This window comes from Vigna umbellata, chromosome 1 (assembly GCF_029865625.1).
Source record: "Vigna umbellata cultivar VRB3 chromosome 1, Vumbellata_1.0, whole genome shotgun sequence".
Classification (NCBI taxonomy): domain Eukaryota; kingdom Viridiplantae; phylum Streptophyta; class Magnoliopsida; order Fabales; family Fabaceae; genus Vigna; species Vigna umbellata.
Window position 1 is genome coordinate 25,366,347 of NC_142165.1, and position 22,675 is coordinate 25,389,021.

Here is a 22,675-nt window from a genome sequence, read left to right on the forward strand (position 1 = left end):
TTAATTTGGATTAAAAGTTTGATACAACGTATGATTATAACTTATTTCATGAATCAACGGTTTTTCCTATTCCTTATGTTCATGCAAATTAATTGTTTCAAACATAAATGCATAACACCTTCATAAATCATATAACATCTTTTACAATAATCTAATTTAGAAAAATCATATAAAACATATTTTACAAAAACTCCGAAGTTTATTTCAATTTTTTATTTTACTTTTTTTTTACGTAAAAAGTAATGTAAGGAGAAATTAATTGAATGCCTGATAAGTTGACTTCAAACACCATGGTGCAATGATACATTCTATATGAATTAACATCATTAGGATTAATTCTATGTTTTATAGAGATGAGAGATATAAAAAGGGACGGGAAAAGAAAAGATGAACAGAAGAAAAATTGTTTTTATATTGTTATTGTTATGTATGATTATCAATATTGCTTTTTACTTATTTTTATTTTAATAATGAAAAGATAAAAAATTATAATAAAAGGAAACCAATTGATGTGTTCATAACGAACACTTCATATCAAATTCATTTTAACAATATAATTTATTCTGATGATGAATTTTATTACTATATATTATTGTTTTCTTTGCATTTCTGGATAGTTTTGTTAAGCAAGGTCATTCTCCCACTCGTTCCCCTTCTTCTTGCTCTATTTTTTTTCTTTTTACTTTAGCATCTTCCTCCTTCTACAACACCACACCCTTTTACATTTTCTCTTTTCCATTTCTTCCCACTTTCCATTAGCCCATGCAAAGGAACAAAAAGAGTATAGTAATATGAAGTTGACAGAATTTTAAAATATATTAGCTAGTCAAGTTTTTTCTTCAATCCACACTAATTTATATATTTTAAGTTTGACAAATTTAAATAACAACTAAATATACTAAGGTGATCATGGATTATAATTTTTAATATTTAGTCTACGTGAAATTCAAATTAAATAAAATATATTGGATTCAAAATCTAGATCCATTTCAACTAAATTACATTAATTTAAATTTTTTAATATAATTTAAATTAAATTAAATCTAGATTAAATACATTTTGTCAATTATATTAAATTTAACGTGAAGTTAACCTAATCATCTTAACACGTGATCAACTCAACTTGACATAATCTAAAATCATTGTAAAAACTTATTAGCCAAAGAAAAACTTTACACAAATTTTTCAATTATAAAGTATCTGGAAAAAAACACTGGAAAAAAAGGATTGAATAGTATTATTGGAAAACTTTTAAGAAAAAAATATTTAATCGTCTTGTCAAAGAATTGAACAGTTTATATAAGTCGTTAAAAATTGTGTTAAAAGAGTATTACTGTAATGTCTTGATATAATTGGAGCTTATATTACTTGGCATAAGTTCACAATAAAATTTGTGGTTCTCATGATGATGAAAAAGTAGGATGATTGTTGTAACGAAAAGAATATTATTAATCGATAATTATAACTCAGCCCACTTAACTTACATCATGAGACTATTATATAACTCGTAATGTTTTTAAGCAATTATCTCACAAAGAATTACCTTGATTCTTATTCATTATAATATCCAAATTGAATTTTGTAAAATAAAGTTAATAAATTATTTAACATTCTTATTAAGTTATTAAGTTTAAAGATCTGATGAAAGAAGTAAAAAAGTCCTTGTCATCCACGAAAATATTGAATTATTATTTAATTTCAAGAAAATAATATATCAATTGTATTTTTATGAGATGAGATTATTACAGTGTAAGAATTGTATAAACTCTTATGATCCAATCACAGCAACACAGTCATTCCAAACCTTTTGACTCCTCTCCACGATTTGAACATCACTGCTCTTGAACTTTGTCTTGGTCAAAACAAATTTTGTCATATCATCGTGACACACTTTTCCTACATCGCTCACAAGTTCGTCACAGCAATCTTCAATGACAGTTGTGTTACCATAAAACACAGCAAAGTATATGTCTCTACCACAAATTGGATCTAAATTTGAAGCACAATTAGCCAAATAACTTTCGTACGATGGTGACACTGGCCCAAGCCAATTTGATGGTGCCGAAGCAACGTTAGAAAGCACAATGTTGAACATCACTGACAAACTTATCATAAAACATAACATTAGACAAAAGTTGTTCTTGAATGTTGCCATGTCTGATTATGAAAGAAGTTCTTGATGATGATAACTTAATTACAACGACACGTTGATGATGGTGCTGAAATAATTTTGAGAAGTTATATTTATAGCTAAAAAATATTGCTTCTAAATATGAATGGTTCGGTTTTAATTGTCTTTTTGAAAAAAAAAATCAAAATTTATGTTAGTGATTAATTAACAGTTAAAATACAGAAACCTTCTATTAACTTACATATTAACGTTTCCACTTATGTTTAATCCAAGAACACATTTAATTGCATGGGAGAAACAGTAAAGACACGTTACTACTGGTAACTTCATACGGTAGGAGTAACATTGTAGTTAATTCACATGAACTTCAAACTTTTCAAAATAAAAAAATAATAAGAAATGTTAACATTGGACGTTTTTTTTCTTTATTTTTTAATAGTAAGCATTAGCACTTACGTTTTTTCTATTGTTTAGTTTAAGTGAAATTTAGGTAAATTTGCTAGGTCATACAACCAAAATTAGTAGGACTTGCTTAAACATCACGCATATTATTAGTAATTATGATTTTACCCTAGTTGTTTCTTTTCTTTTCTTTTTTCTAATACAATAATTTGTGTTTGGACTTGTACATAAGAAGGGGCTCTTCAATTATTTTGGTTGTAATGCTCGTAAATTATTTTTGTTAACGGTTATCATATTTATTTTCTAAGATACACAAGTATTTAGTAAAGTCATAAATACTACTATTTATTGTTAACAGAAATATTTCTTTAGACCAGTCAACCCTTACAAAATATAATCTCTAAATTTATTGGGCTTAGGTGACTATCCATGTAAATCTAAATAATAAGTGTTGTTATCAAATAGCAATGCTCGTAAATTATTTTTGTTAACTATTATCATATTTCTTGTCTAAGAATCATGCACAATATTTAGTAAAGTATTTACTTTGTTATTAACTTATTTTACTAGTTTGTAAACCATATACAAGTATATTTGGTATGATATCAAAATAATTTATGTTCAAAAGTTGTAGTTTATAAGTTGATCTATTTTGACTGATTTTTTGAACTTTTAGCTCATAAATCATTTTTTTTCTACTACTCTCCGTTCTTTTTTAACATTTTCTTTTTTTTATTGATTTGGGAGGTATGATTAATATCAACGGTCCAAAATATAGTGAATTGTATAAGGTTTGAAAGCAAACAGTTTAAATCTTAATAGTGTATAGATGTAAATCACCTACTTGCTTATCTCAAACTTGTATTTATAGAGTTTGGAGTGAGCTTTGATTACCACGGACCTAATTATGGTCTAATCCACAATTTACCTCTAAGTTGATCAATATTAAAGTTAATTATTTTAACTCATGACCCTGGTTCACTTTCATGATCATTCGGTCTTGAAGATGACTCACATAAATCCAAGTAAAAGTAAACCCTCTAATCTATGAATGACTGGACAATTATACAATACATATATTATTAGCTATTTTAAATTCCATAAATATTATTAATTATTGTATTTCTTTTAGTTTTTTCTTTCTTCTTAATTTGTTTCTTGCAGTTGTTTAAAAAGGAATTTAACATTCCAAACTCAAATAAAACTAATATTTTATTACAAAATCTTATGTGAAAATTACACATAACGAAAACCGTAATAAAAACTAACACTAGTTTAAATTGAGAAAAAAAAAGTTTTACATTTATGAAAAATAAATAAAAACTAAATGTCATTAATATACATGAACTCGTCTTATTTTAAAAAAAAATAACTATTTCAAAAGAAAACGTATACCAGTTTTAAAATATAAAGAAAAGTACTAAAAAGTTAAATATTTTTGAAAATATATAAAATCATAATTACATAATAATATATTTTTTCTTAGATAAAATTTTGTTTATATAATAAAATTTATATAGCTTGTCATGTCTATTTTGTCATTCTACACATTGTGATTTATCAATAATTTTATCACACGCTTATAATTCATAAGTTAGTTTTCAATTCGAAATTTATAAATTAAGAGTTTATCAACAAATAGTTAAGTGTGTAAATGAGAGAAAGCAAAATCCAAATTCTACCTGAATTTAAAGATTGCTTTTGTTGGGAGTATGAAGAGATGCCTGATTGGATACGAACTTGGTTGAACATCGATTGCTTATTAAGATTCTTGATATAAGATTCTTGATAAATAAGAAACAACTATAATTTAGTAGGAAAAACTTATGTGTTTTCTCCTTTTTTTTTAAGATTAAAGAAAGGGTAAAGAGTTCAAGTGGTATAAAGAACACGAGAAAATTTTTGAGCAGGTGAAGAAAGCCAATATTGATACCAGTAACTCAAGGAAAATCATCAAAGTCATATATAAATGGAGGCGAATGTACTATTTATTATTTGATTAGAATGTTGATAAACGTTGAAACTCGATACATCGACATTCAAAAATTGTGTTTATGTTTATTTTATTCTTATTTTAAGTCGAAGCATTATTTTGAGACATCATGAAGTTATTAGTATTAATTGAATTTTTCCCATTTGAAAGTTTAAAAGTGATTAAAGGGTAGTTGATATTATGACTCATCATACATAAAATTGTAGGAAAAAATTAATTTATTTAGAAAATGACCAATTAATATTAGATCAAGCATCAAAATAATAATGTTTCCCCTAAAGTGTTGTGTGAAATGCAACCAAATTATTCAAATAATTGTTGGGTACAAACAAAGTCTCACGTAAGAGATGGACATGAATTTATATATATATATATATATATATATATATATATATATATATATATATATATATATATATATATATAAGATACATCTATTGGTAAGAGGCCTTGAACATATATTTCGAAAGTTTATTTGTGAAGTCATTGATTTGGCACAAACAACCTAGAAGTATAAAATTTTAAATCTAAATTTCGATAAGTTGATCCAAATAAAAGAAAAATATACCTACCTAAAGATAAATATAAAATATCTATCTAAGATATCTAATAATATAATATATTTAACAAGTTGTATAAAAATTGTATCGGGATTACTATAATGCCTTGGTATAAATGAAGCTTATATTGTTATGACAGAAGTCTATAATGAAATTAGTGGATCTCATGCATGAAAAAATAAGATGAATTGTTGTGTCTATAAGGATATTATTGGTGAATAATTATGACTTGATCCATTTAACCTACATCATGATATAATTGACAAATTTTCTTTAAACAATTGTGTCACGAAGAAGATTAAACATGTGACCTTGATTCTTATTCATTATAATGTCTAAATTGAATTTTGTAAAATAAAAACAGTAAATTATCTATACTGAAGACATTCTTATTAAGTTATTAACTTTAAAGATGTTACGAAAGAAGTAAAAAAAAAATCCTTGCCATCCATGAAAATATGGAATTATTATTTAATTTCAAGAAAAAAAGATATCAATTGTATTTTTATGAGATGAGATTACAGTGTAAGAATTGTATAAAGTCCTATGATTCAACAACGCCAACACAGTCATTCCAAACCTTCTGGCTCCTCTCCACGATCTGAACACCACTGCTCTTGAACTGTGTCTTAGTCAAAACAAATTTTGTCATATCATCGTGGCACACTTTTCCAACATCGCGCACAAGTTCGTCACAACAATCTTTAATGATAGTTGCGTTACCATAAAATACAGCAAAGTATATGTCTCTACCACAAATTGGATCTAAATGTGATGCACAATTAGCCAAATAACTTTCGTACGATGATGACACTGGCCCAGGCCAATTTGATGGTGCCGAAGCAACATTAGAAAGCACAGTGTTCAACATCAGTGTCGAACTCATCATAAAACATAACAACATTAGACAAAAGTTGTTGCTGAATGTGGCCATGTCTGATTATGAAAGAAGCTCTTGATGATGATGATAACTTGATTACAACGACACGTTGATGATGGTACTAAAATAGTGTTGAGAAGTTATATTTATACTTGAAGAATATTGCTTCTTGGTTCAGTTTTAGTTGTCTTATTGAAGTAATGAAAATTTATGTTAGTAATTAATTAACAGCTAAAATATATAAACGTTCTATTAACTTACATACTAACGTTTCCTTTAACCCAAGAACACATTTAATGTCATGGGAGAAACAGTAAAGACACGTTACTATTGGTAATTTCATATATAGAATTCGATTGTTTATTTAGTTTTTTTTTTTTGTGTTATTTTTCTGTTGAGCTTTCCATATAAATATAACAGAAATCCAAATTTTTTCATATAATAGGAGCATAGTTGTAACTAATTCACATAAACTTCAAACTTTTCAGAATAAAGAATAAAGAAATGTTAAAAACTACACGTTCTTCCTATTATTTCTTGTTTAAGTGAAATTTAAGTAAATTTACTAGGTCCTATAACTAAAAATATTACTTACACTTCACGAGAATTAATAACTACAATGTTTACATTCGTGTTTTCTCTCTTTTTTTTTCAATACAATATTATTTTTTGGACTGGGATATAAAAAAAACCGTTCTCTCAAATTATTTTTGTTGTAATACTCGTAAATCATTTTGTTTTAATCATTATTATAATTATTGTCTAAGAGTCATACACAAGTATTTAGTGAAGTCAATTAACTTGTTATTAACTTGTTTTAGTAGTTTATTAATACTAGTCAAATATATTACGTAACATATATCAGAATAATTTATTTTCAGAATTTTGAGTTTATAAGCTACAAGTTATTTTCATTTTTGTTTTAACTTTTAGCTCATATATCATTTAAATTTTTTCAACTACTCTCCATTCCTTTTAACACGTTTTTATTATCTTCTTAATTTTCTTATTATGTCTATTCACTGGTGCAAGAAGAGGATATGATACCGGTTAATTTCACTCATAGGCCTCGGTTTTTGAACCCAGGCATATTCAGGCGAGGCAAAAAGTGTAGCCTTTTTGCCTCGGTTCTAAACCGTGTTATTTTGTCTGTCTCTACGGCCTCGATTAGAACCTAAACCGAGGTAGTAGGATATTTTTTTTTCTTTAGCCTGTTTCGTTTCTGATTTCAATTTCAGAAATTAGCAGCAAACCCCAAATTGAAAAACGTTAAAAATGAACAAGAACTCAGATAACAAAATGAATAATCCGAGGAGATAACCACCACGCTGTTTCACAAACTCAACAAACTCAGATAACACAACTGGAACCCCAAAATTAGATGAATAACTGAAACCTTAAGTTGCAAAAACAAGAACAAAAACCCCAAATCTGAAAATGAAATTTCAGAAACCCTAAAATGCCAAATCGAAAAACGATTCACTCCGCTGCCGCCTTCCTCGCCGCGCCTCGCCGCTATCAGACGTGACCTCACCGCTATCAGACGCGACCTCGCCGCTATCAGACGTGACCTCACCGCTATCAGACGCGACCCCGCCGCTATCGGCCGCACCTCACCGGTATCAGACGCGACCTCGTCGCTATTAGACGCGACCTCGCCGCGCCTCGCCGCATCTCTCCACGTCTTCGCTGGCCACTCACCTCCATCACAACACTTTCGCTGCTCGTCCGCGTTCAAGGGAAGAAGAGAAAGGGAAGAAGCTTCAGTGAAACAGCGTGGCTGCTGTTGCGCGTTGAAGAGAAAGAGGAGGATCTGAGGGATCTGGTGCGCCTTCAAGGGAAAGAGTGGGTTTGCTCCGAAAGGGATCTGGTGCGCCAAGGAAAGAGGAGGATCTGGTGCGGTGTGCGTTCAAGGGAAAGAAGCTTCACCCTTAATTAGGTCTAGGCCCACTTGGTAATATCGCAGAGAAAGGATCTGGGCCTATACGGCCTCGGTTCAAAAATATAATAGAGGTAATATTACTATGTTTCTGTTTCGGTTCTTCAATTTAATCGGTGCCTATTAATATTGACTTGACTGATTTGACGTGTTGTAGATCTTTATGCTTCGGTTCTGCGTGCAACCGAAGCAATATCCTTTTTTCTAACCATTTCAAACGAAAAGCCTGGAAAGTTAGTATATGTTTAGGCACCGATTGCCTTTGAAACCGAAGTGGTAGAGCTGTTCTGCACCGGTCTTCTTTGAACCGAGGTCTATAAGGTCTCCTTAATTACGAAACTGCCACTGTGTCTCGATAGGCAGCGGTTTGGTATAAACAGAGGTCTAATGTGCGAGTTTAAAAGCACATTTTGTACTAGTGATTGATTCATGTTTTCATTTTTATAAATATTATTAATTATTGTAGTACTTTTAGTATTTTTTTTTCTATTTTTTCTTAATTTTTTTATGCAGTTGAAATTAAAAAAGAAATTTAACATTACAAATTCAAATAACTAATATTTTGATAAAAAATCTTATGTGAAAATTACACATAACGAAAACGATAAACAAAAAACTACATATAGTTTAAACTAAGAAATAAAAAGTTTTACATTTATGAAAAATAAATCAAAATTAAATGTCCATAATACACATTACATAAAGTTATTTTAAAAAATATTTGTCCACATAAAACATACAACTTTTAAAATATAAATAAAATTATTAAAAAAATTTAGGTTTAATACCTTTTTTGGTCTTCGTTTTGTAGGGTCTGTTCAAAGTTGTCCTCCTTTTTTTCAAAAGTTCACTAACATCCTATATTTTGCAAAAACGATTCACGTTAGTCCTTTTTGCTTACAGCGTTAAAAGGGCTAACGACAAAGCTGCTCAGTTGGCAAAATCAATTGCTGATTCATCTTGTGAGCAAAGTGATTTGTGCTACAGTGAGCAAATTGTTGTTCCCAAATTTAAAAGCAAAGGGTTAGGGTTGTTGGTGATTCATGGTATAGTGACGAAAAGGGTTAAGGTTAGGAATGACTTCTTCACAAAGTCATTCTTCTTGTTCGAAGACATAGGGCAAAGGATTTCCGCATTCTTCACATGGTGGTGGTTCGAGGGGAGGTGGGATAACCCGTATTTGCAGGTGTTGCTCGCGATGAAGGACAAGGTTGTCTTGAGGTGTAGAAAACGAATATGATGGAGTGATGTTGCGATTTTTGGGTTTTTGCACATTAAGAGTTTTCTGATTTAGGATTTTAGAGTTTTCTATGCAGGTTGTGTGATTGAGGTTGAAGAAAGAGAAAATTGAGGTTAAACGAAATGGAAATAAGTTGATTGAGCTTAAACTTGACTTCTTCTTTTAAGAAAGTTGAGTCATGTAGCTTCCAAAATGGAAATAAGTTTATGGGAGGAGTAGGAAGAGACAAAATTAGAGTTGAATTTGTAGTGTGATAAATGAAAAAGCCCAAATGTGCGACCAAGCACTCGAGATATAGAAGAGAAAGGGTAGATGAGAAAAGCATAGGCTAAGACGTGAATTCAAAGTTCGTTTGGTGGGTGACTCATTTATATTACAAAATTATTATCGTGTAATAAAAAAGCAATTAATATGCATTAATCAATCTATATTGGAAAGAATGAATGAAAATATGAAATTGAGAAAAATGAATAAGAATTCACAAAATTTTCAATATTTTCTCCCCTTTCCCGTGGCTGAACTTTTATTGTTCTGAAAGAACATAGATAGAGCCATTGGAAATTGTATCACAAATAGCTAAAGCCTTCTCTAAATTGACCACAATGTCAGTCATGGTTGGTCTATCTTTCCCTTCAAATTCACATAATGGATATCTATATAGGCCATTAATTCCACTTGAATATAGCTCTCTTTATCACTCTTTGTCGTCAATACATTTTTATCTCTTTTTTTCCTTCCTGACCTATACATTCAATTTTGTTTTTCAATTTTTTCTTTGTTTGTGATTTTTCATTTTGACAGAGGAGTTTACACGGGACTTGACTTAATGATCTCATGTATATTAATTTTCCGGATTCTTTATGCTATTTTACCAATATCAGCAGCTCCATTTTCAAAGATGAACAATAAGAAATGAGAGAACACGACACAAAGAAGAAGAACGAGATGGAAGTGTCATTGACAATGACACCAAAAACAGCGCCGACAACGTCTTCAGTTGCACCGCAGTGGCGCAGTGGATGGTGTTGGAAATGCTCCTTGGTTCCTAGGTGAAGAAGCAAATCCTAGTTCACATCATTTACCCCCAAATTGTTGATGTTACCCTAAATCGCAAATTGGCCAAATTCACAAATTGGTGAAGAAGCAGATTGTTAACCCCAAATCGCCAATTGATTTTACTTTAAATGTAATTTCACATCTTGAATCCCTCAATTGATTTTAACCCTCTGATATAACATTTCCACATTATTTACTTTTATTCTCAAAATTAACACTTCAAATGACCTCTCTGTGCCACGTCATCGAGAAGTGTACAAATCATTCAGTTTTCACCACGGGAGAAAGTCTGTCGTTAGCGTTTTTAACGCCGTAAGCAAAAAGGACTAACGTGAACCGTTTTTGCAAAATATAGGACATTAGTAAACTTTTGAAAAAAAGGAGGACAACTTCGAACAGACCCTACAAACCGAGGGACCAAAATAGGTATTAAACTAAAAATTTAATAAAAATCTAATTATTTTTAAAATATACAAAATTATAATTACTTAATTTACTTACCTTGTTTAATATTCGAGTATTTCTCCCAACTTTAGGGTGTGTATGCGTGTGTGTGTATGCATGGGTGTGGGTATGTATGTACGTGTGAATGGATGTGTTTGTGTGAGTGTGTGTGTGTGTGCGTGTGTACATGTATGTGTATGTGTGCGCTCGCATGTCTACGTGCGTGTGTGTGTGTGTTTGTTTGTGTGCATGTGTGTGTAAGAGAGAGACAAAGAGAAAGTGTGAAAGAGAAAGATAAAGTGTGTATTTCAGTGTGTGTGGAATATTTAAAGAATATACCACATGAACCCAACCATCTCTAATTTGTTTATGATATTTCCTTCAAGTTGTTCTTTTAATAACTTTTTCCAAACTTGAATGACACTAATGATTTTAAAATGTTTTTCCTTCAAGATGGTCAATTATTTTCAATTAGACTCACGGGTTAAGCTCAAACATAAAGAAAATTTTCTTTTAATACTTATTGCAAAAAGGTTTTATTCTTGAAAAACAAAGTTATTTTTTAGGTCAAACTATGATGCAAAGAAGAAAAGAAAATACTTGTTCATATGTAGACATGCAAATAAAAAATAATTAGCAATGAAACTCAAACAAAAAGTTAATTATAAGTGAGGTAGCACACAGTAGTTATAAACCTAAAAGCACAAAATCTCACATGATTCAATTATTGGTTGCCAAAAGCAATATACACTCTGCCACAATTATTAATTACAATAAAACAATGATAAATTCAGTATATAAACATGAGAACAACCCCAAGCATATGTTTTCACAAATGACATCATAATCTCAATATATATCCAAAATCACTTTTTGAGCAAAAAAAATGGTTATCAATTAATACCATGCACAACTCACTCAAAGTGACAAAACCATATATTTGTCATATTTATCAAACTATCCAAGTCACTAAGCATTAATTTATTATGCCCGAAAAATTAAAATTTAAAATAAAAAGAAAAATCAAACCGTTTTTGGAAGGGATAGCTTGTTGCACCAATAGATTGAGAACTAAACATAGTCTATGTAGTTAGACAAATTAGTATAAAAATACAATAAGTATTTCTTTTTTCTTTCGTTATCTCTTCACGTTACTATTTTATATTCACACTAACTTAGAAGAAGAACCATCTATTGAACACGAATAAACAAACATTTGAATAAGTAAATCAATAAAGCACTAAAGTTACATCTTTTAAACCTCACAAGATGAAACTATCACAATTGATTATTTGATATATAAAATTATCATTTAATTATTCATAATAAGACTACTTTTGTGAAAAATGTGAAAAAGTTTTCAAAAGCACAATTTAATCATTCCTTCATGTGTAGATTGATTAGTCAAGTTTAGGATGGATCTAACCAGGAATTTGAATCAAGAACCACTTAAGGCTATCAAGATCATTGGATTCTAATTATATGATTAAGAAGACAATTGATACTGAACATATGGAGGGGTAATGATAAGACTCATAATAAGGATCATAAGGTGGGAAGTGTACATGGGCCTGTTACTCAGCAAGGAAAAATTATAGAAGAAATAGATAGGTTCAAAATATGAAATGTTTATGTAAGAAGAAAGAAAGTGGGGTTAGGAAAAGAAATAGTGAGAAGTTAGTTAGGATAGGGAATGACGTGTCAAGAATCCAAGGATGGAAAATTCTATTATAGGAGAGAGTAGAGAAAGTGTGAAGGGGGTACCGTAAGAAAGTGATGAGTTGGTTAGGAGGAGAGTCATCCTCTGCAAGAGTCTGGTGCTCTGGTTTCTCCTTGTTACTGTAAAGCTACAAACTTGATATTAAGTTATTTCTTAGTTCTTATCAGGTAATTTTTGTACTATGCAGCAGAGGTGCAAACAATTTCGCAAGAACCGGCTCGAGGTATACACCTAAAGCTATGCAGGCTTTTAAGAAAAGCCATGCATGAAGTACACATGAATAAGTGAAGAGTGATCCTGTTCCTGCAAATTCGAGGCCCCAACAGTTAATGTTGGTCCGAGAAATCTCCTTTTGAGGTCTGCAGGTCTTCAACAGAAACTGTTTAGGTTCTCAACGTATTCAGTTGAGCCTTGAGTGTAATCAGTCACTGCAACTGACTTTTCATTTCTAGGTTTGGTTTACTGCTATCTGGTGTGTGGAATTTTTTTCAAGGTTTGGTTGACTGCTGTGTCTTTTTTGTATGGGGATTTTTTGGTGATGCAGTGGTTACCAAGTATTTGAATTCCTTAAATGCAAATAGAAAATAGCCACTTTCTTTATCTGGCTTTGCTTTGTCTCTACAGGTTGGGATACCCAAGTTCTCTCATATAATTCTTTCTTGCTGACAAAATAAATAACTTCGTCCTTTTAGTACTTAACCTGCGTGTGACGTCGTTTTTTAAATTTAATTAGAGAACCATATGCGTTAAATTCAATGGTCTTGAACCATAAACAGTTTGCACCATTTTCCTGTGACAGATACAGTATAATCAAATTAACATGGATTTATTCGATTGTACAATAGCAAAGACAGTGTGACAAAAAGTCACTAAAGACCATATTTCGATGTCAATTGTTCGTGTAAACTAACTGAGGTGTTTTTACTTTGATGTCAATAAACTTTTCATGTTTCCCTAAATCGGAAAGCAAAAGGACAGGCACTATAACTTTAGGAAAATCAAATGCCTACTTATTCCCTTTTAAGCAACACTTTCACAGTTTACTGAAACCAATTACAGGGCCTAAAACAAAAAAAAAAAAAAGAAACTCATGGCACTACTCATAACTGCTGAAAACAATAATCAAATACAATAATTGTATCTTATGTATTTTAAAACTAACACCGAACCTCTAATTAACCTAAACCAGAGTTAGTTCTTGACACAGGCCTCGACAACGAATGATTAGGAGCAGGCTGCACATTACTAGGGCCATTGAACATCGAATTTGAAGAAACAGCCTGTGATTGTTGTATCATAGATAGGGGCAACCTTTGCCCTAATCCAAACATTGAAGGCCGCGGGACAAAGGACATGTGTGGATGAACTGGTTGGCTGTTGCCATACCCTGAGATGCTAGGCTGTGAGGAAGAAGCAGAAATCATTTGCTGCCTACTGTTGTTATTATTATTAATCATGGAAGGACCAACACCTGATACATTCATTGGAGGAGTGGTTCCACCGTTTCCAAGACGAGCTGAAACAACATGGGACCGTTCAGAAGCAAACCTCAGCCTCAGTTTCTCAACTTGTTCACATTCTTTCATCAACTGTGTTTCAATTTCTGCAAACTGCTTCAGCTTCAGTTCCAATCTTTTCAACTGCCAATACACATAACACGTTATACACACCAAAACACTAGCACAGGCCGCTTTTAAATTTTCCCAAATTGTTTTCATTCACCTATACTGCAAGAAAAATATCTTATGTATTTAGTGAAGTCAATTAACTTGTTATTAACTTGTTTTAGTAGTTTATTAATACTAGTCAAATATATTACGTAACATATATCAGAATAATTTATTTTCAAAATTTTGAGTTTATAAGCTACAAGTTATTTTCATTTTTGTTTTAACTTTTAGCTCATATATCATTTAAATTTTTTCAACTACTCTCCATTCCTTTTAACACGTTTTTATTATCTTCTTAATTTTCTTAGGTCTATTGATTCGTGTTTTCATTTTTATAAATATTATTAATTATTGTAGTACTTTTAGTATTTTTTTCCGATTTTTTCTTAATTTTTTTATGCAGTTGAAATTAAAAAAGAAATTTAACATTACAAATTCAAATAACTAATATTTTAATAAAAAATCTTATGTGAAAATTACACATAACGAAAACGATAAACAAAAAACTAAAGATAGTTTAAACTTTTAGAAATAAAAAGTTTTACATTTATGAAAAATAAATCAAAATTAAATGTCCATAATACACATTACATAAAGTTATTTTAAAAAATATTTGTCCACATAAAACATATACAACTTTTAAAATATAAATAAAATTACTAAAAAAATTTAGCTTTAATACCTATTTTGGTCTTAGGTTTGTAGGGTCTGTTCAAAGTTGTCCTCCTTTTTTTTTTTTAAATTCACTAACATCCTATATTTTGCAAAAACGATTCATGTTAGTCCTTTTTACTTACGGCGTTAAAAGGGCTAACGACAGAGCTGCTCAGTTAGCAAAATCAATTGTTGATTCATCCTGTGAGCAAAGTGATTCGTGCTACAGTGAGCAAATTGTTGTCTCAAATTTAAAAGCAAATGGTTAGGGTTGTTGGTGATTCATGGTATAGTGACGAAAAGGGTTAGGGTTAGGAATGACTTCTTCACAAAGTTGTTCTTCTTGTTCGAAGACATAGGGCAAAGGATTTCCGCATTCTTCACATGGTGGTGGTTCGAGGGGAGGTGGGATAACCCGTATTTGCAGGTGCTGCTCGCGATGAAGGACAAGGTTGTCTCGAGGTGTAGAAAACGAATATGATGGAGTGATGTTGCGATTTGGGTTTTTGCACATTAAGGATTTTCTGATTTAGGATTTTAGAGTTTTCTATGCAGGTTGTGTGATTGAGGTTGAAGAAAGAGGAAATTGAGGTTAAACGAAATGGAAATAAGTTGATTGAGCTTAAACTTGACTTCTTCTTTTAAGAAAGTTGAGTCATGTAGCTTCCAAAATGGAAATAAGTTTATGGAAGGAGTAGGAAGAGACAAAATCAGAGTTGAATTTGTAGTGTGATAAATGAAAAAGACCAAAATGTGTGACCAAGCACTCGAGATATAGAAGATAAAGGGTAGATGAGAAAAGCATAGGCTAAGACGTGAATTCAAAGGTCGTTTGGTGGGTGGCTCATTTATATTACAAAATTATTGTCGTGTAATAAAAAGACAATTAATATGCATTAATCAATCTATATTGGAAAGAATGAATGAAAATATGAAATTGAGGAAAATGAATAAGAATTCACAGAATTTTCAATATTTTCTCCCCTTTCCCGTGGCTGAACTTTTATTATTCTGAAAGAACATAGATAGAGCCATTGGAAATTGTATCACAAATAGATAAAGCCTTCTCTAAATTGACCACAATGTCAGTCATGGTTGGTCTATCTTTCCCTTCAAATTCACATAATGGATATCTATATAGGCCATTAATTCCACTTGAATATAGCTCTCTTTATCACTCTTTGTCGTCAATACATTTTTATCTCTTTTTTTCCTTCCTGACCTATACATTCAATTTTGTTTTTCAAATTTTTCTTTGTTTGTGATTTTTCGTTTTGACAGAGGAGTTTACACGGGACTTGACTTAATGATCTCATGTATATTAATTTTCCGGATTCTTTATGCTATTTTACCAATATCAACAGCTCCATTTTCAAAGATGAACAATAAGAAATGAGAGAACACGACACAAAGAAGAAGAACGAGATGGAAGTGTCACTGACAATGACGCCAAAAACGGCACCGACGACGTCTTCAGTTGCACCGTAGTGGCGTAGTGGATGGTGTTGGCAATGCTCCTTGGTTCCTAGGTGAAGAAGCAAATCCTAGTTCACATCATTTACCCCCAAATTGTTGATGTTACCCTAAATCGCAAATTGGCCAAATTCACAAATTGTTGAAGAAGTAGATTGTTGAACCCCAAATCGCCAATTGATTTTACTTTAAATGTAATTTCACATCTTTAATCCCTCAATTGATTTTAACCCTCTGATATAACATTTCCACGTTATTTACTTTTATTCTCAAAATTAACACTTCAAATGACCTCACCGTGCCACGTCATCGAGAAGTGTACAAATCATTCAGTTTTCGCCATGGGAGAAAGTCTGTCGTTAGCGTTTTTAACGCCGTAAGCAAAAAGGACTAACGTGAACCGTTTTTGCAAAATATAGGACATTAGTGAACTTTTGAAAAAAAGGAGAACAACTTCGAATAGACCCTACAAACCGAGGGACCAAAATAGGTATTAAACCAAAAATTTAATAAAAATCTAATTATTTTTAAAATATACAAAATTATAATTACTTAATTTACTTACCTTGTTTAATATTCGAGTATTTCTCCTAACTTTAGGGTGTGTATGCGTGTGTGTATATGCATGGGTGTGGGTATGTATGTACGTGTGAATGGATGTGTTCGTGTGAGTGTGTGTGTGTGTGTGTGTACATGTATGTGTATGTGTGCGCGCGCATGTCTACGTGTGTGTGTGTGTTTGTTTGTGTGCATGTGTGTGTGTGTAAGAGAGAGACAAAGAGAAAGTGTGAAAGAGAAAGAGAAAGTGTGAAAGAGAAAGATAAAGTGTGTATTTAAGTGTGTGTGTGGAATATTTAAAGACTATACCACATGAACCCAACCATCTCTAATTTGTTTATGATATTTCCTTCTAGTTGTTCTTTTAATAACTTTTTCCAAACTTGAATGACACTAATGATTTTAAAATGTTTTTCCTTCAAGATGGTCAATTATTTTCAATTAGACTCAAGGGTTAAGCTCAAACATGAAGAAAATTTTCTTTTAATACTTATTGCAAAAAGGTTTTATTCTTGAAAAACAAAGTTCATTTTTTAGGTCAAACTATGATGCAAAGAAGAAAAGAAAATAATTTTTCATATGTAGACATGCAAATAAAAAATAATTAGCAATGAAACTCAAACAAAAAGTTAATTATAAGTGAGGTAGCACACAATAGTTATAAACCTAAACATAGATTCAATTATTGATTGCCAAAAGCAATATACACTTTGCCACAATTATTAATTACAATAAAACAATGATAATCAGTATATAAACATGAGAACAACCACAAGCATATGTTTTCACAAATGACATCATAATCTCAATATATATCCAAAATCACTTTTTGAGCAAATTATCAATTAATACCATGCACAACTCACTCAAAGTGACAAAACCAACTATTGTCATATTTATCAAACTATCCAAGTCACTAAGCATTAATTTATTATGCCCGAAAAATTAAAATTTAAAATAAAAAGAAAAATCAAACCATTTTTGGAAGGGATAGCTTGTTGCACCAATAGATTGAGAACTAAACATAGTCTATGTAGTTAGACAAATTAGTATAAAAATACAATAAGTATTTCTTTTTTCTTTCGTTATCTCTTCACATTACTATTTTATATCCACACTAACTTAGAAGAAGAACCATCTATTGAACACGAATAAATAAACATTTGAATAAGTAAATCAATAAAGCACTAAAGTTACATCTTTTAAACCTAACAAGATGAAAATCACAATTGATTATTTGATATATAAAATTATCATTTAATTATTCATAATCAGACTACTTTTGTGAAAAATGTGAAAAAGTTTTCAAAAGCACAATTTAATCATTCCTTCATGTGTAGATTGATTAGTCAAGTTTAGGATGGATCTAACTAGGAATCCGAATCAAGAACCACTTAAGGCTATCAAGATCATTGGATTCTAATTATATGATTAAGAAGACAATTGATATTGAACATATGGAGGGGTAATGATAGGACTCTAATAAGGATCATAAGGTGGGAAGTGTACATGGGCCTGTTACTCAGCAAGGAAAAATTATAGAAGAAATAAATAGGCCCAAAATATGGAATGTTTATGTAAAAAGAAAGAAAGTGGGGTTAGGAAAAGAAATAGTGAGAAGTTAGTTAGGATAGGGAATGACGTGTCAAGAATCCAAGGATGGGAAATTCTGTTATAGGAGAGAGAGTAGGGAAAGTGTGAAGGGGGTATCGTAAGAAAGTGGTGAGTTGGTTAGGAGGAGAGTCATCCTCTACAAGAGTCTAGTGCTCTGGTTTCTCCTTGTTACCATAAAGCTACCAGCTCAATAACTTTTATTGCATAATCTTCTCAATAATACAAACTTGATATTCAGTTATTTATTGGTTCTTATCATTGGTTTGACTTACCGGATCTTAAGAAGAGCTACTATTGTTGTCCATGCCACCCAAAATGTCTGACTAAGTTGAAGCATTGGAGGAAAGATTGTTAGCGATGGAAGTGTCAGTACGAGAGACGTTGGGGGAATTTCGCCAGTTAATGTTGGAAGAGTTTACTAAGTTACGTAACCATCAAGGGGGAGATCGTCGAGAATATTCATTTTTAGATATGGAGTCAAGGGCAGAGTATAGGATGGCAGCAAAGAAGGTGGAATTGCCATCATTTGATGGTACTGACCCTGTGGGATGGATTATGAGGGCAGAGACATATTTTGAAGTGCAAGGCTCAACAGAGGAGGTGAAGGTCCGATTAGCCAAATTAAGTATGGAAGGTGCAACCATTCATTGGTTCAATCTTCTACAAGAAGCATAAGTGGGATTGTTGTGGACCAAGTTAAAAAGGGAGATAATCGGTCGTTATGGTGGTCGTACTAGCGATAATCCTTTCGAGGAGTTGAAAGATTTGTCGCATACGGGTAAAGTAGATGAGTACTTGGCAGAGTTTGAGTACATCTCGTCTCAAGTATCTTGTTTATCGGAGGAGCAATATCTTGGCTATTTTATTGGAGGATTGAGATCGGAGATTCGGCGGAGGGTTCGCACCTTCAACCCTGTGAATCGTCTCCAAGCCATGTGCTTGGCTCGAGATGTGGAAGCAAAATTACAAGGAGAGGGATTTTAGCGTGGAGGAGGAGTATGGGGTTGGAAAAGCAATCGAGATTGAGGTACGGGTCAGGGAGACAAATTTGGATCAGGGTCGGGTCAAGGCCCAAATTTAGGAAGATTAGGAATTAGATTAGGCCCAACAGAGGGCACCCAAACTAAACCCTTATCGGTAGGAAGTTTGAGCCCTCATGAGTGACGCTCGGTGACACAACAAAGCAGTCGCGTGTCCGGAGATCATTCTCCAACTGCCGATCGGAATCGCGGCACAAAGCATTTGCCTTACTCTGAATTGATGAACAGGAAAGCTTGAGGGCTTTGTTTTAGATGCGGTGAAAAATATCATTCCTTGCATCGATTTACTGAGCGACAACTAAGAATTGTGGTGTTAGCTGACGAGGAAACAGTAAATGAAGCGGGGGAGGTTATCGAGAGTGAGATGCAAGAAGAGGAAGATGATCGTACCTTGGAGTGTGGTTCGATGGAGCTGTTCGCAAAGGTTGAAGTGTCATGGGGTGGTCGAAATCGCCCTTCAACTCTGCCCATAAAGGGTCGTCTCAATGGAGTAACCTCGGGAGTGTTGATTGATAGTGGGGCTAGTCATAATTTCATCTCTCCTCATGTAGTGGCTGCTCTAGGGTTGAAAGTGGACAAAATAAAATTGGTTGGGGTGTGTCTAGGATATGGGCATAGGGTGTCTACTGCGGGGAAATGTGAGAAGTTGGACGTTCAATTAGGAGAATTCTCTACTACAGTGGAGCCATATGTGTTGAAGTTGGAAGACATAGACATGATTTTAGGAGTTTCTTGGTTGCGAAGATTTGGGAAGGTTACTTTTGATTGGGAAGAGATGACTCTAAGTTTTCTTTGGCAAGACAAATATCTAGAACCACGAGGTCAGAAACTGAAAAAATATGAAGCAATGTCTCCAACAGGATTACTTTAGCCCTTGCCTATTCCAGATAAAATTTGGGAAGATATTTCTTTAAACTTCATTACGGGTTTACCAAAATCGAAAGGGTTTCAAGCTATATTTGTAGTGGTGGATCGGTTGTCTAAATATGGCCATTTTATTTTGCGAAAACATCCTTACACTATAAGGAAGATTACTGAATTGATTGCTAAGGAAATTGAATTATTTCGGTTATAGGAAACAACTCTAAACTGAGTTCTTCTTATCATCCTAAGCCAGATGGTCAAACGGAAGTGGTAAACCGATGTTTAGAAGCTTATTTACGATTTTTTGTGTCAGAACAACTCAAGAGTTGGTCATATTGGGTACCTTGGGTAGAATTATTATATAATACTATTTTTCACGGATTGACAGGAAAGACTAATTTTGTAATCGTTTATGGGAGAACACCACCTACACTAGTGTGCTTTACACAAGGAGAAACGTGTGTGGAAGTTTTAGCCACTAACTTGGGAGATAGAGATGAAGCTATTCGACAATTGAAATATCACTTGTTGCGAGCTCAACAACAAAAGAAGAAATTTGTAGACAAAAAATGTAGATTCATGTAGTTGGAGGTAGGATAGTGGGTATTTATCAAATATGCAGACAAAAATGTAGATTCATACAATCGACGTATTAATCAGAAGTGGGCACATCGGTATTACGGGTTTTTTTTTGTAGTGGCAGAAATTGGAGAGGTGTCTTATAAGGTGTAGTTGCCGGAATCAGCCAAAGTACATCCAGTTTATCACTTTTCTCAACTGAAAAAGGCTATTGGAAACTATGCAGTAGAACCGACTTTATGAACAAAGTTGAGTCCTGAGGACAAAGATAAGGAAGAGCATGAGGTAGTGTTAGCAGCCAGGGAGATTCCAAAGGGTGGTAACATCATCAAGCAATGTCTGGTGGAATGGAAGGAAAGAACAGAGGAAGAGACAACTTGGGAAGATGAGGTGCTACTACAAAGTCAATTTCCTTCTTTCAGCCTTGAGGACAAGGCTGTTGTTGCAAAAGGGAGTAATGATAGGACTTCTAATAAGGATGATTGTCGCAATCGAGATCGTGACGGGATGGCGAGCCGAAAAACAAACGGGTTTGAGAAAAAGATTCGTGGAGTCGCCACCATAATTTATTATGGAAAAACTATGGAAAACCAAAAAGTAAGACATGGTCTGCGAAAAGAGATTTTCAGGTTCGGGAATCGGTTACGCGTAAGGAAGGTGTTAGCACCCTATCGCGCCTGCCCAAAGGCAGTACCTTTAATTAAATGTATAAAGATTGAAGTGGTTTTTTTAATTTTTAATTTTCCCTAAAAAAAATAATATAAATAAACTATTAAGAGACAAAAATATATTTTTTGTTTTATGAACCCGACAAGAATTGATCTTGGTCCTACGTACATCCATTTAATGGACAATCAGGGATTACGTAGTTCTTTATGTAGAAAAAGGTTTGTGAGTTTGTGTAAAAAAATATTATAGATTTATTTGGATTTTTGAAGAGTGAACCCGAAAAAAAGATTTGGTTTAACAAGATTGATATTTTTTATTTTAAAGATTTTTGTATTTTTTTTTTATTTTTAAGAACGGTGGGAAAGAGGAAAGAAGCCAACCATAGGTCTACGCGTACTTATATTTCAAAAATCATGATTTTTAAAAGAACGTCATTTGTATATAAAAAAAATAAAACCTTTAGAAAAAACCTTCAAATTGCAACAAAAAGAAAAAAAAGAGGGTGTGAAGATGACGTACCTTTTCAGCTTTCAATACTCTCTAATTCTTCCTTGGTAATTTCTGTTGGCAGAGTTCCTCTAGCGTGATAAATTACTTTTCTCTATACTCTCTTATACCTTTTCTATCTCCATTATTCCATAGTGTCTCTCTCTATTTTTTTTTTCTTCTTCTTCTCCCCCTTTTTTCTATGGCAGAGTGTGTATTTATATACACACATCGTAATATTATGGAAACCTTGCCTTAATTGTGAATTAATTCACAATAAAACAAAATAGGGAAATAATTGCCATGGTTGCTAGAAAACAAATTAAATAATATTCAAAGCATTGATTATCATTATTGTCAGAAAATCATAATTTCCTCTTAAAAAGCAACTGATGCAACAAATTATGTTAATATACTATTTTAATTATTGCTTATAATTATTAGCAGAATATTAATTCAAATTATTACCATATTAAACTAACAATTCAAAAATATTGTATTAAAGTCATTATTTTATCCTTTTTTACCCACCATTAATTATTATTATCTTATTTTTTTTATTATTTTTAAATATTTACTTACCCGGACGAAATTGGGTATTGACAATGATAAGGTGGGAAGTGCACATGGACCTGTTACTCAGTAAGGAAAATTTATAAAAGAAATAGATAGACCCAAAATATGGAATGTTTATGTAAGAAGA

The 22,675-nt window shown here is 32.2% G+C and overlaps 1 protein-coding gene and 1 long non-coding RNA gene across 2 annotated transcripts; one reads left to right on the forward strand and one right to left on the reverse strand.

Annotated features, from left to right (window-relative positions):
• Positions 1-12,404: 12,404 nt before the first annotated feature.
• On the forward strand, positions 12,405-12,965 carry LOC148204999 (uncharacterized). Its single transcript, XR_015782930.1, has 2 exons — positions 12,405-12,462; positions 12,553-12,965. It is a non-coding gene; the product is annotated as an uncharacterized LOC148204999 (long non-coding RNA).
• A 575-nt stretch (positions 12,966-13,540) lies between these two features.
• Positions 13,541-15,782, reverse strand: LOC148205000 (SWI/SNF complex subunit SWI3C-like). The gene is made up of 2 exons (XM_088097979.1): positions 15,711-15,782; positions 13,541-14,005 (listed from the first exon to the last, which is right to left on the reverse strand). Exons 1-2 carry the CDS (start codon positions 15,780-15,782, stop codon positions 13,541-13,543), a joined length of 537 nt encoding a protein of 178 aa, XP_087954105.1.
• Between the last annotated feature and the right edge of the window lie 6,893 nt (positions 15,783-22,675).